The 16,614-nt window shown below is 36.0% G+C and overlaps 1 protein-coding gene across 3 annotated transcripts in view; it reads left to right on the plus strand.

Annotated features, from left to right (window-relative positions):
• KIF16B (kinesin family member 16B) overlaps positions 1 to 16,614 on the plus strand; it is a 137,191-nt gene that overhangs the window by 61,613 nt on the left and 58,964 nt on the right. For all 3 annotated transcript variants that reach the window (XM_084203166.1, XM_084203168.1, XM_084203167.1), the window contains exons 13-19: positions 1,801 to 1,920; positions 2,470 to 2,521; positions 3,721 to 3,858; positions 6,931 to 7,013; positions 7,195 to 7,283; positions 12,851 to 12,904; positions 14,219 to 15,574. In XM_084203166.1, coding sequence (XP_084059292.1) covers positions 1,801 to 1,920; positions 2,470 to 2,521; positions 3,721 to 3,858; positions 6,931 to 7,013; positions 7,195 to 7,283; positions 12,851 to 12,904; positions 14,219 to 15,574 — 1,892 coding nt within the window. The remainder of the gene's footprint in view (positions 1 to 1,800; positions 1,921 to 2,469; positions 2,522 to 3,720; positions 3,859 to 6,930; positions 7,014 to 7,194; positions 7,284 to 12,850; positions 12,905 to 14,218; positions 15,575 to 16,614) is intronic.

Below are 16,614 nucleotides of genomic sequence, written 5' to 3' on the forward strand. Positions count from 1 at the left end.
AAAAAAGCAATCCATCTGTTTTAAATCACAATTATACATGATTAATTTCTTATTATAATAAGAATATGTTGAATATTGAAAGACTGGAAAATAAAGAATCATATTGTTTCTTTATTCTTAATTATTTGTGAGCTATTTTTCTCTCTCAGTGATAATTTTTTGTCTCCTGGGATGTTTATTTTTTCCTCTGTCAGAGACATTGGCAAATGCTTTGTTGTGCTGTGGAAAAAATATTCAGCTTTTAATATTTTATCAATTCCATTGGGCTGAAGGTGCTGGCAGTAACTGGTCACCAGTCCTCAGGGTCTTGTCTTCATCCCTGTCATGTGGGAACATTATAAATTATGTATAACAGTAGATGCTAGTCAGTAAATATCTAATATCTGAGAGGTATTTTTGACTGAAATTACTTTTTCACTTGAACAATTAATTAAACTGTATTTTTTAGGTTTGTGATGTGACTCTTTTATAATATGAACAAATATCAGGGTGAATTGTGAATGTCTGAGCTGCACATGAATCACAGCTTATTTGTTTTCTTTCTGAATGTTGGAGAACTTTTTAATTCATCTATGACCAGAGTAACATTTCCCAGTTTTGTTTTGCAGAGTCTTATATGTTGTGTCATCATCTCATCTTGCCCAGATGCGTCCATACTTGAAATTTTTAGACAGCATCAATATTGACAATGTCTTTTTTCATGCAGGGAAATGAGATTTTACATCTGCTTTCTTCTTTAGACTTGCAAGTTGCTGTGCTTGGGAAAATACATATAGCAATCTGTGTGCTGTTTTTTCTTACAAATATTTTGGTGTCTTTTTGGCTCTGGAGAAGGCTTTTGATGACTTGGAAAAGGAGTAGTCATGCAGCTGTCACAAAACTTATTTTCCATTTTTATTAGCACCAGGAGAAAAGGGTGCTCCTTGTAATACACAGGAATTACACTTGCTGACATTGCCTCTGCTTCATGGATTGTCAGGGCTTAGCCCTTTTACACAGAAAAACACATTTGTCTTGAAAGATTGTGTTTCTGTTGTTGTAATCTTCCAGGCCTAGAAGTCAATAGGATTCTGTTTCAACTTGAAAATTGAACCTTTTAAATACTAAACTTATTTCAAAGGTAGAATTAATTTTTTATTTATTACATAGGCTGTTGTGTACTGCACAATACATTACTTTATTCAAAGCTGAAATCTCCCACTTGAAGTCCTGCTAAATGATGCTTCAGCCTATGGATGGCTGTACAATGTGGCCCAAGGAATTTTGAAGTATTGAAATTATGTGCTGTGAATATTTCTTACATTTATTTACTACTGCCAATGCTTCTCTTCCATTGCATGATATTTCAGCTGCTTAGGTTTACTGAATTGTCAGGGGTCTGGGGTTTTTATTGTGCAAGGCTCAGCTCATTGAAAGGACTGCTGAAAAGTTTTCAGTTTTCTGTTCTTTAGCTGTCCTGAATACTGAGGAGTTTGAAATTCTCCTTACCATTGTGAAAGGTAGCACATAGCTTGCTTTTACACAAGATTGCTTTGTTACACTCTTGATTGATGCTCCTTCTCTGGTATAGTTCAGCTGTTTGTCTGGTTTCCTTCAAATAACACCTTCACAGATTTCCTCAACAGCAAGCTTGGAGTGCTTAATAAAAGTAAAGAAGTCATATTTAAAATGTAAAATCAAAAATTGCCCTTTCTTTTGTGTGATATTGCACAGAAGAAGTTACACTAAATGTGGTTTAGAAAGAGAAGGAAGGGGGGTGTTTCTTACCCATCCTAATAAATAGGCTTTTGTCCTTTATAGGAACAAACTTTGGCTCTGAGGAAAGAAGGGATAGGTGTTGTGCTAGATTCTGAACTGCCTCATCTCATTGGCATTGATGATGATCTTCTGAGTACTGGTATCATCTTGTACCACTTGAAGGTAAATACACATCTGTGTTTCTGTAGCCTTTATATGCCTTGTGATTCTTTTCAGAAGAAAAATTGCATTATTGATTTGCTATCTATATATAGTGCTCATTACATTACTGTGGTAAGAAAAGCTCTTCATGCTTGTCTGCTGTAGTAAGAAAAGCTCTTAAGAGGTTGGAAATGATGAAATTAAAATATCTCTTTAGATTTATCCTGAGAGTCAGTTGGTTAACCAGTTATAGGTGTTTCATATTTTTATCTGTATGTATTGGTTTGTTATTAATGTTATAAAGCTTGAACTTAAAATCTAAATCTGCATTGTCTCAAAACTATAAAGGTGGTTCTGCACCAGACAGTTGAAACTTGAATTTGCTTATAATATAATAAAATGAAGACTGTGAAAGCATTTTGAAAATGCTACATGATTCCTTTTTTTCATGTATGTTTAAATATATATTTCATTCAGGTTACCCTGAAAAAGTGGAAGGATAAATTATATTCTTGTGGGGGAGATAAGGAGATTCCAACTGGAAATAATGTGTATTTCTCTCTTAATTAGGAGGGCCAAACATATGTTGGCCGAGAAGATGCTATAACAGAACAGGACATTGGTATGGAATTTGGCATTTTTATATTCTTTGTTCTTCCAGTATCCTAATATGTGAACTGAGCTTCATATGTTTTTTCCCTTTTTCACTTAATTGTTCTGTGGTTTGCATATTTTAATTTTTAGAAAATCTGAAAGCTGAATTGCATGGGATTTGCTTCAGAGAGCATGACTTCTAGCATAGGTTGTGGGCTTTAAGTATGTTCATACACTTGTTACTAATTGATTTCTTACTTCTCTTGAAATAGCATCCTGTAAAAATACTGTCCTTTTTCATATAGCATCTGTCTCAATTACTGCAAAATCATTCTCTTAACCTTTGTATAATGACAGCATTGTTAGACTGTTATATGTAAGATAGTCTTGGGACTTCAGATTAGAGTTTTAAAAAATTCTGAAGATTGGTAAAAGTCTACTGGTTTTCTTATTGATTTCTTACCAATGCAACTAACTGCCAGACCTGGACTGTCCTATCACATAAGCTTTACATAAGTTCCTGGAAGGCAGTTTCATTAAGTAAACTGCATCCTTTAATTCTTGGGTGAGAATCTGAGAGTCAAATAACTTAGTTTGGTAAATTTTCATAGGTCAAAAGTTGTCTGGATTTAAATTATAAATTCTGTGAAACTACCAAACTTGTGATGCCTTGTGGTATTAAGCAATATACATAATCACACATTATTTGAAGGAAAAATGGAAAGTAGCATAACTGATTGATAAAAGCCCTGAATGTCATCAGATTTAAGAATTTTACTTCAGCCATCCTTTTGTTTACAGTATCACCTTATATCCTGTCTTTTCAGATTGAAGTATGGTTGCCCTAAGGTCTACAAGTTTTCATTATTTCCTTGTGAAACTGGTCAAAGAATCTCTTCCTACAAATATGTGAATTGTACTTTTCTGGTTTTTATTGGAAAGAATGGAGCATTTGCTAATCAGGCATCAAAGCATAGGAATAAAGACCATTACACCAAAAAAAAAAAGGCAAAACCAACCCAGCACACTTCTTTCCACTAGAATAAAACAATAAATATTTAAGGCATGCAGGATATGATAAAGGAAGGAAGAAAACATTGTCCAGAATAAAGAGAAGATATACCCTCTGATATGTAGTGCAGTGTGTTCTTAATAAATTATTATTAGCATGTTAATCTCACTAATTGTGAGGAACCTAATTATGTTATCTTATTTCTTTGTGTTTAGTTCTTCATGGCCTTGATCTGGAAAGTGAGCATTGCATCTTTGAAAATCTCAATGGAACTGTGAACCTCATCCCACTGAATGGAGCACAGTGTTCTGTGAATGGCATTCAGATTACAGAACCCACACACCTCAACCAAGGTAATACCTAGTGTAATGTCATTTTTCAGGCAACCTCTTTGCTTCTTCCTGCCAGCAACACTGAAAAAATTCTGCATGTATATAAATGGATTATTGTTTAATTGGATTTAATTTAATATCTTCTCAACTGCAATCCAAAACCACCAGGAAAACGCCATGGCATTTCTGTTGTCAAAGAATTCACATGGTGAAAAGAGAATTTCTTTTTAATTTCAACCACTGTTATGTTAAGAAAAATAATACAGATATCTACAGGACTAAAAAAATGTCAGAGACACCCCTGCCCCTCTCCCCAAGTTTCAGGTTGGTCCTACTTAATACTACTGCCAAATTCTCTTGAGAATTGAGGAGATTGAGCTTGAGTGTCTGTTTGCTGCAGCTATAGGAAATGACAAAAAGGGGTAGGCTAACCCTTTGGAGGTTTAGAGAACTATGATTTTAATGTAAAAGCTTTAAAATCTGGAAATGAAAAAGCAGCCAGGACAGCTGGGAACAAAGATACATTGTGTTGGCCTGGAAGGGACCGACTAACAAGTGAGCTGGTGAGTGCTGCAGGAGAGCTGCTCCATGTTTTATCTTCCAGGAGCACCCAGAATATTTTCCCACTTAGCAAGGAACTGAAAAAGACCTGTTTAGGAGTGAGGCTGTGACACAGCTCAACTGCTGAAAAACAATCTCATGTTACTTCCCTGAAAAGGAGATTTCAGTGTAAGCTTAGGCTAACAAAAGTAGTTTTAAACAAGGGGAGTCTTGCATCCTTTCTGAACCCAAAACAGATAATTCTATAAAAGCTGCTTGCAGAAAGCAAGGTGTAGAGAGATAGCACTGACTCATTTTTATTTAGTGCCTATTTCTACATGCAAAATGAGAGACCTATGTGTTTGTTTCTGTTACAGGGAAAAAAAGAAAAGCCCAGCCCCACCTTGGTCTTAGGTTTGAGTAAATCTAAGCGTAAATTCCTAACAGAAACATTGACATTAATAGCAAATAACACTGTAAACAATAAAAATTGAGTTGTGATGAGTCATCTTTACTTTATCCCGCAGTGTTTTACAGGCAGAATGTTCAGTGTGCCTCAGAAAAAAGTAGGAGTTCAGATGCCATTTCCCTCTTTCAGATGCATATTACAACTTGATTTTTGTACTGCTAGAAGTGGAAACATGACTTTTTTCCCTAATAAATTTTTTAGACAAAAATTTGCAACTCAAAGGGGAAGGGGTTGCTAGAGTTGCTAAGTTGTAAAAACCAGCTGCCTAAGCTGACCTTTTGTGTGTGTAAGGAGACTGAGTCTGAGGGGAAGGTGACATTAGGTGTGCCAAACTGATGAAATCACTAGTTTAAGGACTTGTGCTAAGGAATCTATTTATCCCAGCTGTGTTAGCATTTAGTCTCACAGCATGAAGTGCCAGGGTCCTTAAATACCTGCTTTTAGGTAACACTGATTAACTGCTGATATATTTAAATGTTTCCGCTCATCATTAATTGCTGTGCATTTGAAAATGTGGCAAATTTTTAGACCATCATGGAGTTCAAAAATAATAAGAGGCATGGTAATTAATTGCCACTTCCTTCTATGGATTTCTTCTATCATTTGTAAATTCTGGCTAATGTGGTTGTTTTTGTAAAGGTGGCTGAGTTAACATTCACAATTACAGTTTGTCATTTATCTTAAATATATCCTCACCTTAGAACACATTTTCAGGAGTTTGGGCCAAACTGTCAATCCTTCTTACTTAAAAGAGAAACTTAGGAATTATTCAAATAACCATCATTTAGGACTGATTCTCATGTGCTTCCTCTTAAGTCTCTCTCTCCTGTCTTCCTTGAAATTTATGAAGTTAGGGACACATATCTGTAGCTATTAGTTCTGAAAATTTAATTCATTTATTTACATTGCTTCCACTTAGTGAAGTGGTCAAAAATGTTTGCAATTAATTATTTTTATCTTCACTTGAAAGCAACTGAAGGAATTTCATACAGATTTGTGAAAGGTAATTATTTTTGAGATTTGACTGAGGTAAACTGCAAATGTAATCCAAAATTGAAGTGTTGTGTAGAAAGCAAAAAGTGACTGTAGTGCTCTTGGCCATTTATTTGCCAAGTCTGGATCACCTAATTTGAATTGATACTCCTAATTAAGCTGATTTTTAGAGAAGTATTCCTTGCTAAGGACATCATGTCATTTTCAGATGGTAAGAATTTGTAGGGATGAGTTTGATAACAGCTTTTTAATACTGTGAGTGCAATGGAGTCCTTTTAAAAAATGCTTTGTACTGACTGACAGACAAATGCTTGATTCTGAGGCGGTGAACTTGGAAGACTTCCATGTTATGACAGTAGTGAGACACACTGACAATATACTTCTTAGTAGGGAAGTTGTAATCTTGGTACCATTGTCTTTAAAATATGATAAGAATTGCTCAGAATCTCTTTATTTGTGACTATACCTTAACTGATTAAATACAATAATAGATGTGAATTGAACAATATGAATTATTCAAGGTTCTTCCATCAGAAAATAGCTGTTGGGTATTAAAGTCTAATAATCCTCTTTTGAATAACAGTAAACTTCAGTGTTCCACATGCAGAAGAAAAATGTGAGAGTGCAAATAATGGAAATCTGGAGCTTTTAGCCTAGCTGGATTCAAACCTGACCAGTGATAAGTAGCAGATGGACAGGTTTGTTCTTGCTCACATTTATGGATGTTCCTGTTCAATCTGCATCTGCTGGTGGCTTCCACAGTAGTACTGTTAAAGAGTATATAGATCAAATTGGGACAGCTGCTTCCTCTCCCTGTGTTTATTCTCTAACTGATCTTGAGTCAGTCACATTCATGCAGTGTGTGAACATGTGTGAGTTTCATTTTTGTTTAAGTAGGAAGAGGAAGGAATACCCTGTATGCATCAGTTAAGGCAGCTGTGACTATGCATGGTTATACACTTGCCAAAATGCATTTTCATTTAGTTCTTACTCAATGGAAATCTTTGATTACATGTTGTGTGTGTGAAAAATTGCATGGTACTTTCAGCTGCAGAATGTTGGCAGTTAGTGGTGTGTGGTTTTTCCATCAGGTGCTGTTATATTACTTGGAAGAACCAACATGTTTCGCTTTAACCACCCTAAAGAAGCTGCTAAGCTAAGAGAGAAAAGAAAGGTGAGATTAAACCAGTGTTTGGTAAATTTAAACCTTTTCACTATTTTATTTCTAGCGTAGACATGTCTTGATTGTTGTAGGATGCCTTTTTTTCATTTGCTTCATGTACTTTAATTAATATTTCATCAAAGTAAGAGTTTGTAAGCATGTCTAATACTTTTATTTTATGGTCTGTTGTTAGAGTGGACTGCTATCTTCCTTCAGCTTGTCTATGACTGATCTTTCTAAATCTTGTGAGAATTTGTCAGCAGTTATGCTTTATAATCCAGGGTGAGTATATTCTAAAATACAGTTGCTGTAATTCCAGTCATTCTTCATTTTAGCTGTTTGAAATGTTCCAGAAGCATTATGACTAAAGCAGTTCAGCAAAATAATGACATGGAAAATTTTATGTTTATATTTTCTTCAGAATTACAAGTTAACTATTTTTCCTGAGAAAAATGCATTTTGAACTGAAAATTAAGATTTCTTGAGTTCATATAATACCAATACAAGCATAAAAAGGCTGAGAAATGAATGTCTTGTGTTCTCTGCCAGTAGCTCTGAGTAAGTGGCCAAATTAAAATATGGAAAAAAGTTTTATTATGCAGTTCCAATGACATAGAATGCTTATGGTAGAAGGCATTATTTTAAGGGTAAAGGAGCTGGGATAAATGCAATTTAAATATGTTTTGAATAAAGCAGACTCCAAACTCTATTTCCAGCAAAGAATACTGCCAAGCAAGTGCTGTGCTGCTTATTCTTCCTAGTGGTGACTGTGTTCAGCCTGGGTGAAACATTCAATGAAATCCTATCTCTGATTATCAAAGGCAGGGTGATTGTACCCAGGAAGTGGGGTAGAGCATCTTGCATTCTGGAAGAGTGCAGAATGGAAAAGAATATCCTACACTAAATCTAGTTTGTTGGGGATTGTTTATTTGTTTGTTTTATCAAGAGCAATGCTACGAGCCTTTCCTGCAACAGACTGGAGTATCATTTTCTCTCAACATGATGTTATACTGCTGACCACCAGTGCAGGCCAAGATTCAGGAGCTGGCCCTTTGGGGTTTCTGCTGTGCAGTTTTTGTGGCTGACTAGCATTCTGTCTGTTGTTCATTTAGCCTTTCCTTCCAGTTTCAGTACTAATAATCTACAGAGGTAGCTAAATTTGCAACTTTTGTAGGCATTGAATCAATGCCAGAAGAGCCTGTGGGATATTACCTTCAGTTGTGAGAGCAACATGGTGGATCTTGCTTCCTGTAAAAACCAGAATTATCCTTAATAGTGTTTTCAGATGGATGATCTTTTCTTGTGTATGCCTTTTTGTTTGGCTCTTGATTTCCCATATGTGGGAAACTATCTTGTTGCATAAAATTTTGGCTTAATGTGCAGAATTCTTTTTTCTACTTCTCAGTCTTTGTCTTTAATCTAGTGTCATGGAACACTGCTTCAGATAATGAAATTGGGATAAAATAGAATTTTGCATGTAGATTTATGTAAAAGATTTCATTTGTGGACCTTTTCTTAGCTACATGATACTGTAGCTGTAAAACTACTGATGAGAAACCTTGGTCTTGTCAGGGGTTTTTGTCATGATCCAGTTACTAAAGTTCTTAGAAGTGCCTCTGCCTGAATTAAGGTGAAAATGAGACCATACACCAGTGACAATAGTATGGGGTTTATTTGATAGTAAATATGAGAGGGAGAGAAAGAGAATAAAAGAAATAAAAAATAGGTGGGGGGGACAGAAGGGGCTCGGCAGAGACAGAATAAGGAAAATACCATCATTTCATGGATCCCAATGATGCCCTGTTGATCCTCTCCAGCTGGTCTTCTTGGTGGTGAAGGTCCCCAAAAAACGCATAGAGTCCAGTGGGTTAATGCACACTCAGGCTAGGTAGGAAACCCAGGCACCTCCCTGTTGGTTGGGAGTTAGCCATTGTCTGTGTTGCACCGTGTGCAGTCCTGTGGTGCAAGGCTTCAGCAGTGACTCTGGGGAGGGCATTTTTGCTGGATTATGGCCCCCCCTCAGCTGGCTGCTGTGTGAATGTCCTGTGCATGTGGCCTGTGGGCTTGGGGGTTCCACAGCTGGCCCATTTTGTGTTGGGAGGGTGGGTGTTCAGTGCCTCTAACCAGAGGCTACGTCTGAAACCTCCTCTACACCCCCCTTGCATAATTTTGGTTGGGGGGGGGGAGGAGTCTGTGTAAAACTGGCTTCTGCAGGCTGTGGTCTCTCCCACCCCAAACTCAGCCAGGGAAGAATATCTGCTGCCTTTGGCTTTCTTGTGGATACATTCCTCTCCTTCAACTTTGTTTTTTCCTAGGCCTGAGATGATTAAAGAATGGGTTTTCCTTTTATCTAATCTTAGTGGTTTTACTTACAGTCCAGTCAGGTATCTTCAGGGAGGCTTCTTTGCTTGTAGCTTCTTTATGCAGTTTTTGCTATTATAAGCAAAACTTTTAATCAATGTTTGAGGCATGAACTACTTCAGCCTCTGACAGTTTAGTATGGGAGGCTTGGTTTGTTATTTTTTTAAACTAATCTCATTAATTGGCATACTGAACATTGTAACATCTCTGTAGTCCTGCCAGTACTCAGTCTTTCCAAACAGATGTAGTATCAGATTGCACTTTTGTGCTGTGCAAATTAAGCTACTGTAGTACTGTGCTAGTAGAACTGACTTCATTTCTCTGCAGCTTATCTCCACTGCTGTTAGCACGAGATATGACACACTTTCCAGGAAAATGGTGTCTATTTAATTCAACACTGATCAGATTAAGTTCCTTTGTGGTAGATCTACAAAAGAAGAAAGAGTAGATTCTAGTCTTTAATATCTGTGTGTTTCTTTTTAATTTCAAGCTAATATGCTTTTTCTATTCACAATAGTGCTCACATGAATAAAGGGAACAGAGGTTATGTGAAAAAGATTTTTATTAGGATAGACTAAACACAAAAACATCAGTCTTGCATGTGTGGTTCATAAAACTGACAGTGATTTGTTAGAGCCTCTGTGGTTATAGTTTTTTTTTTTCTTTTGTGATACTGAGGTTTTTCTTTTTGTAGTAGCTTTTTAGAGGAGTAAGGTTACTTCAGTCAGGCCTATCCTGCCTCTCCAAATTCTCTTCTGTCCTGAAATAACTTTGAGCCCACAATGAGTTTGAAACAAATATTCCAGAAGTCTCAAAACTGGTGAGTTCCTAAATATATTAAGAAAATAGGCAGCCAGCTAAGGAAGACTAAGGAATCATTCTTAGCCCTGCAGAAGAAAGGCTGCACCTTAGAGAATGGAGATACTGTGAATAACCTCATTGTTGGAGAGCCTTCACTGGAGCTCAGACCACCTTAGGCATCTCCAGGTAGCAGACACTCTTGACTTCACAGAAGTGTTTAGTGGTCTGCAATGCACTGAACATGCAATTTTAAAACACTTCAGTGTTGTGTTTGGAGGCTGCTGACTGGAGTGGTAATGATCCATATTTTTCTTTGGGGAAGAACCATTTTCACTGAAGAAAGAACCAGATTTGTACAATTCACTCCTTTTTCCTGAACAGCTTTTTGGGTGCCTCCAGCTTCATATCAGTCTAAGGTAAAACTGAGTGTCATAGTCCCACTGTGGAAGGTTTTAGGGACAATTCCTCAAAGAGAAGATCACAGAATTTTTAATCACTGATCTGTTTTTGTAGCAGACCGATTGCTGTGATAGTTCATTTTCTTTGTATTAGGTCTCAGTCAAAAGTTAATTACCATTTTAATGCTTATAAAAAATATATCTGCCAAATTATATGTTTTATAGGACAGTGAAAACACCAAAAGGTTTTACTCTGGGTTTTGCATGTTATGTTAGCTGATCTAACATTTTCCTTTGTGGCTTAACCAAGCATGGGAATACAATCAAATTGTTCTTTGCCAACTGTCTAAGCAAAGAGCGTCTACATCTAATAGTGCCCAAAGAAACCTGCATTTCCACAAGCCAGAGCTATGTTCCCCAAGGTCTGTATTATTTTGGAAAGAAATAATTATGGCATTTTATCAGCCAAGCCCTAGGTAAGAAGTGATGACTAAAAGCTCTGAATTTCAGATAGCAGATCATAGCCAAAGGGAGAAATTTTGTGGTATAGCTTTAATAAAATAAAGGGGGGAAGGAAAACCCAAAGCACATGTTACCACTGGATTAAGTTTTTGCTTCCTGAAAGCCTCCAAGATTGCTGCTTGTTCCTTTTCAGCACTCTGTGCATTTTGCATCCACTTTGTGGACTTCTGCAGCATTGCTTCTGCAGCAATGGTGATCAAATTAAAAATACTGGGTTATCATCATCTGTCCTTGTGCTGTAAAGTGCCCACCTTTGGGGAGACAGTTACATGAATGCCTGGATCTGGGTATAAAAATCTACATTGGCTAATCACTTAGGGATTGTAGAAGACATTTTTTGAAATGAATCTGTGAGAAATAGGGGAAAATGAAATACAGGATTTGTAAAAGTAGTCACTCTCCCTTATTGCAGCCATTAAAAAAATGCTTCTTGAACATGCAGGAATCATGCTTTTTTACCATAGCTTTATAAATGTTAGATTATTAGTGTACTATTTGTGTATTTCCAAGGGAATTTCTTTTTGTTGTATTCATTTCTATTACTTTAAAAAGAAATATTAAAAATTCCTTATTTTTAGAAACCTATCTGTGTAGTTGTGGTGACAATGTCTCAAACTGCAGTTTATCAAAAACTTGAAGTTAACTTGTGCAGTCTTTCATTTTTTTTCAGTATTTATGGACTGTTTCACTAACCTGCACATCCTTATGGTGTAACAAGCCTGAAATAATTGAATGTGTGTGTATTTGGCTGAGTAATTTAATCCATATATGGGTTCTTTCTGCTTTTTGAGTATTTGTTATTAAAAATTTCCTTAAATAACAGATAAATATTTCAAATGAAATTAAGAAAAATACTTGTGTACTACTGTAATGAAAGCTGATATCAAAAAATTACATAAACTGCTCTCCCATGGTTATTCAGAACCTTGTCAAACTGAATGCATTAAAATCTCACCATGTTTTAAATGAATGGGTTTGAATTGTGTTCTGTGCTTGAAAATGCTGTTTGGGGTTTTTCAACCCCCACTGATTACATCCTAGGAATAATTGGGATTTTTTTCTTTTTCTTGGAAGGAAATGGCAGAACTATTAGCACACACTTCTGTAGTTTTGCAGCCCTTTCCCTTCTCAGAAGTGGATAAGTTAATAAACCATAGGATGAATAGAATTACTTTAGCTGTCATTGGCATTTGAAAAATGTTCGGAAAGAATAATTATTTGAATTCTTCTTCTGAGATCTAATATGATGAATGTTCTATGAATCTAACCAATTTAACCTCCAATAAAACAAAGAGCTGTTGATTTTAAAGTATTCTGTCCTGCTAATATGTTTTTTCTATCAATTCCTTTCTCAATTGATCCCTCTGTTTCCCCCTGCCTCCCATGGCAGTCTTTTCCCTGTTAAAGGACCAATCTGTCTAAGGTAGAGAAATTACATTTCTATGTATTGATTGCCATGTCTGCATGTAGTTAACTCACAGAGGCTATGCTAATCATCTATGTCTTGCTTCACTTTACTTTTTTAATACTTTTTCCCCAGAAATTAATTTTTTTTCTATTTATACTTGTGTCAGCATGATACCTAATTTGTAACCTTAATGAAGGAACTATTTTCTGCTCTTGTAAGAAGTAGTCTTACAAAACTTCATTTGTATCATTATCATCTAAACAGACAGAAAATTGCATTATGTCTTCCTATTTTTGTGATATTCAGAAAACAACCCTTTTCCTGTAACAACCCTGTATTCTCTATTTTTTTTAAATCAGGCTAGAATTCGAGAGACAGCAACGAGAGGAGCTTGAAAAATTAGAAAGTAAAAGGTAACCTTGTTCTCTGTGGTGTTTATGTGTGTATGTATGTCTATATATAAGTTATGAACTCTTTTGCATCATGAATTTGGAATCACTATGTTATTCAGCAAGCAGACAATCCTGAATAGCTGAATTTGAGCTAACTGATATTTAGCAAAGAAACACTGGATAAATTGTACAAATACAATATATTACCCTTGTTCTTTATTTTCATGGTTTTTCTTTAAAAGCTGGCAAATTACCTTCTTAATTAATATCTATTTGTTATGGTTTATTTGTCTTTGGATTGAAGTGTGATAGGAGAAACTCACATGTTACATTCTCCTTTTCTCATATCTAACTGTGGTGTGGAATGGGCATGCTAATCATGCTTTTCAGAACATTATGTGCAAGTTGGTTTGAAATTCAAAATAAAGCATTGTTATCAGCTGGCCAACTGAGTTGATTGTTTTGGCTCATCATAGCTGCTAAGACTGTGGAAGTGATAGCTGTGCCTTGTTACAGATCTCAGCACTGATTAGATTCAAAAGCTGAAAACCTTTCTGCCTTTGCAGCTTTAGATGGTGTGCTCCATTTTGATGGAGCTCTTTATGCACTTGGACTAAGTGAAGGAAACTCAGAAAAATCCTGAAGCTCTGAAGCACTGACAGATACTATTCAGCAACTAATGCAACATAGGATCACTGATACTTAATGGTTTTTGTTGTGTTGGTGGAATTTGAATTCAGATTGTGCAAAAAATTGATTTGCTTGTACTTTAATTCTTCTCACTTCTGGCAAAATAACCAGTTGACTTGCAGGTTGTCTCTGCACAGAGATTACACAGGACATAATAATTTGTTAAATCTTATAATCCTGTTTATCAATAATTCAGTTTGAGTTACCTAAAGTGAAAACATTGCTTTAATTCATCTCTTGGCTTAAATTTGGTGAGTCAAATTGCTAATCAGGTCCTTCCATACAAGTTTTTGTGCATGAGAATATATATGTATGTTAAAAAAATACATATTTACTCTGTAATGTGTGCATGGATTTGTTCTATTAATATTTTTATTTGATTTGACAGAACTAATACAGTCTAATTTTTAAATAACAGAAGTCCTATATAACATGTCTTCATATAACTTTATATATGCACTGCTTTTTACACTGACACAGACTAAATGAATCTCTTTTTTATTTGTCTCATGCATTGAATCATTTCTGAGCAATGAAGGATTTGAACCTGTAGCAAAACAAAACTATTAAAAAAAAGAAATGGTTATATATAGTCAAAAATCTTAGTCCCAACCTTTTTAACTTCATGTAAATGTTTTACTGTAGGAAACAAATAGAAGAGATGGAAGAGAAACAAAAATCTGACAAAGCAGAACTTGTAAGAATGCAGCAAGAAGTAGAATCACAGCGCAAAGAGACAGAAATAGTTCAGCTGCAAATCCGAAAACAGGAGGAGAGTCTGAAACGAAGAAGTGTTCACATTGAAAGCAGGTTAAAGGATTTGCTGGCTGAAAAAGAAAAATTTGAAGAGGAGAGATTGAGGGAACAACAGGAGATAGAGCTTCAAAAGAAAAAGCAGCAGGAAGAAATTTTTGCCCGGGTCAAAGAGGAGATGCAGCGACTACAAGAACTTAATCATAATGAAAAAGTAGAGAAAATGCAGATTTTTCGTGAACTAGAAAAACTGAAAAAGGAAAAAGATGAGCAGTATCTTAAGCTGGAATCAGAAAAAAAGAGACTTGAAGAACAGGAAAGAGAACAGGTGATGCTGGTGGCTCACCTGGAGGAACAGCTTCGAGAGAAGCAGGTCATGATAGAGCTCCTGAAGAGAGGGGATGTGCAAAGACTAGAAGAAGAGAGAAGAAATCTTGAAGAGATCAGAGAATCTCTTTTAAAAGTCAAGGAAGCCCGATCTGAAGGTGATGAAAACCATGAAGAATTAGAAAAAGCACAGCATGATTTTGTAGAGTTTAAAAGGAAACAGCTGGAACAGCTGGCTATTTTGGAAAAAGATTTAATTCAACAAATGGATCACCTAGAAAAGGAAATAGCAGATGAAAAAAGAGCTCTGGAGCACTTAAAATGTACACATGAAGAACCTTTAAATCTCAAGAGAGATGATGAAAGCTTTATGGATGCCATACTCAAGGCTGAAGAAGTTGACAAGATAAAGCCAGTGGAATACAGGCTCCAATCTAAAATACGCCAGCTTGAGTACCTGAAGAGTGATCATTTGCCAGCTCTGCTGGAGGAAAAACAAAGAGCTTCTGAAGTCCTTGACAGGGGCTTGTTAGGGTTAGATAATACTCTCTATCAAATAGAGAAAGAAATAGAAGAAAAAGAAGAGCAGCTTGCCCAGTATAGGGCTAGCACAAATCAGCTGCAGCAGCTACAAGAAACCTTTGAATTCGCAGCCAATGTAGCCAGGCAGGAAGGAAAGGTTCGGAAAAAGGAGAAAGAAATCCTTGAATCAAGGGAAAAGCAGCAGAGAGAGGCACTGGAGCAAGCTGTTGCTAAGTTAGAAAGGAGGCATTCCGCTTTGCAGCGTCGTTCCACCATAGACTTTGAAATTGAGGAGCAGAAACAGAAGCTGGCCACCTTGAACCACAGCTGTGGTGAACAGGCAGGGCTGCAGGCAAGTCTGGAAGCTGAACAGAAAGCTCTTGAGCAAGACCGAGAACGGTGAGTGCTGCAGTACCTTCCATTTATCAGAACCTGTCCACAAAAAGGAGTTGTGGCATTCACATTCTCTGAAAAAAATCCCTTTGCCCAGGATTTTTCTCCTGGGAAGCTGAGAAACCTCAGAGAAAAATGAAACCAATAATTATCTCATTTGCTTCTCCTGTGTTTTGCTCATGTGGGAAGCGTTTGGAGATTGTTCACCCACAGGTGATTGTTTTATTGTTTTCTGGTGTGAATTGTTTTGGCTCAGTGGCCAACCAGTGCCAAGCTCTATTGGGACTCTGTAGAGAATCATGAGTTTTCATTATTATCTCTCTAGCATTCAGTAAGCATCCTTTCTGTATAATATAATATAATATAATATAATATAATATAATATAATATAATATAATATAATATAATATAATATAATATAATATAATATAATATAATATAATATAATATAATATAATAATAAATTAGCCTTCTGAGAGCATGGAGTCAGATTCATCATTCCTGCCTTCATCGGGGCACCCCATAAATACGATAGGGAATAATCTTACACCTTGGGTGTTGAGAGCACAGCTTGTTCAGTGTCACAGTACTTGAATTCTTCATGAGTTTCAAGTAGTTTACTCAGAATTGAAACTTTGCTGCTTTTTAAAGGATTTTTGCTCACTTATTAAGTTCTGGTATGTTTGGATACTTATCCCATTGTCATCAGGATATTATTTGCATTAGCCCTCACAGTACTTAAATTGTTTTACCTATGTAGAAAGCTCAGGCATCCTTATGTTCTGCCCTTACAACAAATGCACCATCTAACAACTTTTTTTTTTTCTAAAATTATTGCTGTATAACATTTTATTTTCTTTATTAGTAACAAGTTAGATGTTTGTTCAAGATTGGAAGACTGTTGCAGTAAATCTACCAGCTTTCCCTTTCAGCTGGTGATATACTGAACCCTTCTGGTATTAAAAGTAAATGGGGGTAAATGTTTAATTTTTTTAATAGCCCTGGTTTCAAGGCTAAATAAAAATAAGCCATATCCATGTAAAATT

The sequence above is a fragment of the Fringilla coelebs genome (assembly GCF_963513975.1).
Source record: "Fringilla coelebs genome assembly, chromosome: 3".
Lineage (NCBI taxonomy): Eukaryota > Metazoa > Chordata > Aves > Passeriformes > Fringillidae > Fringilla > Fringilla coelebs.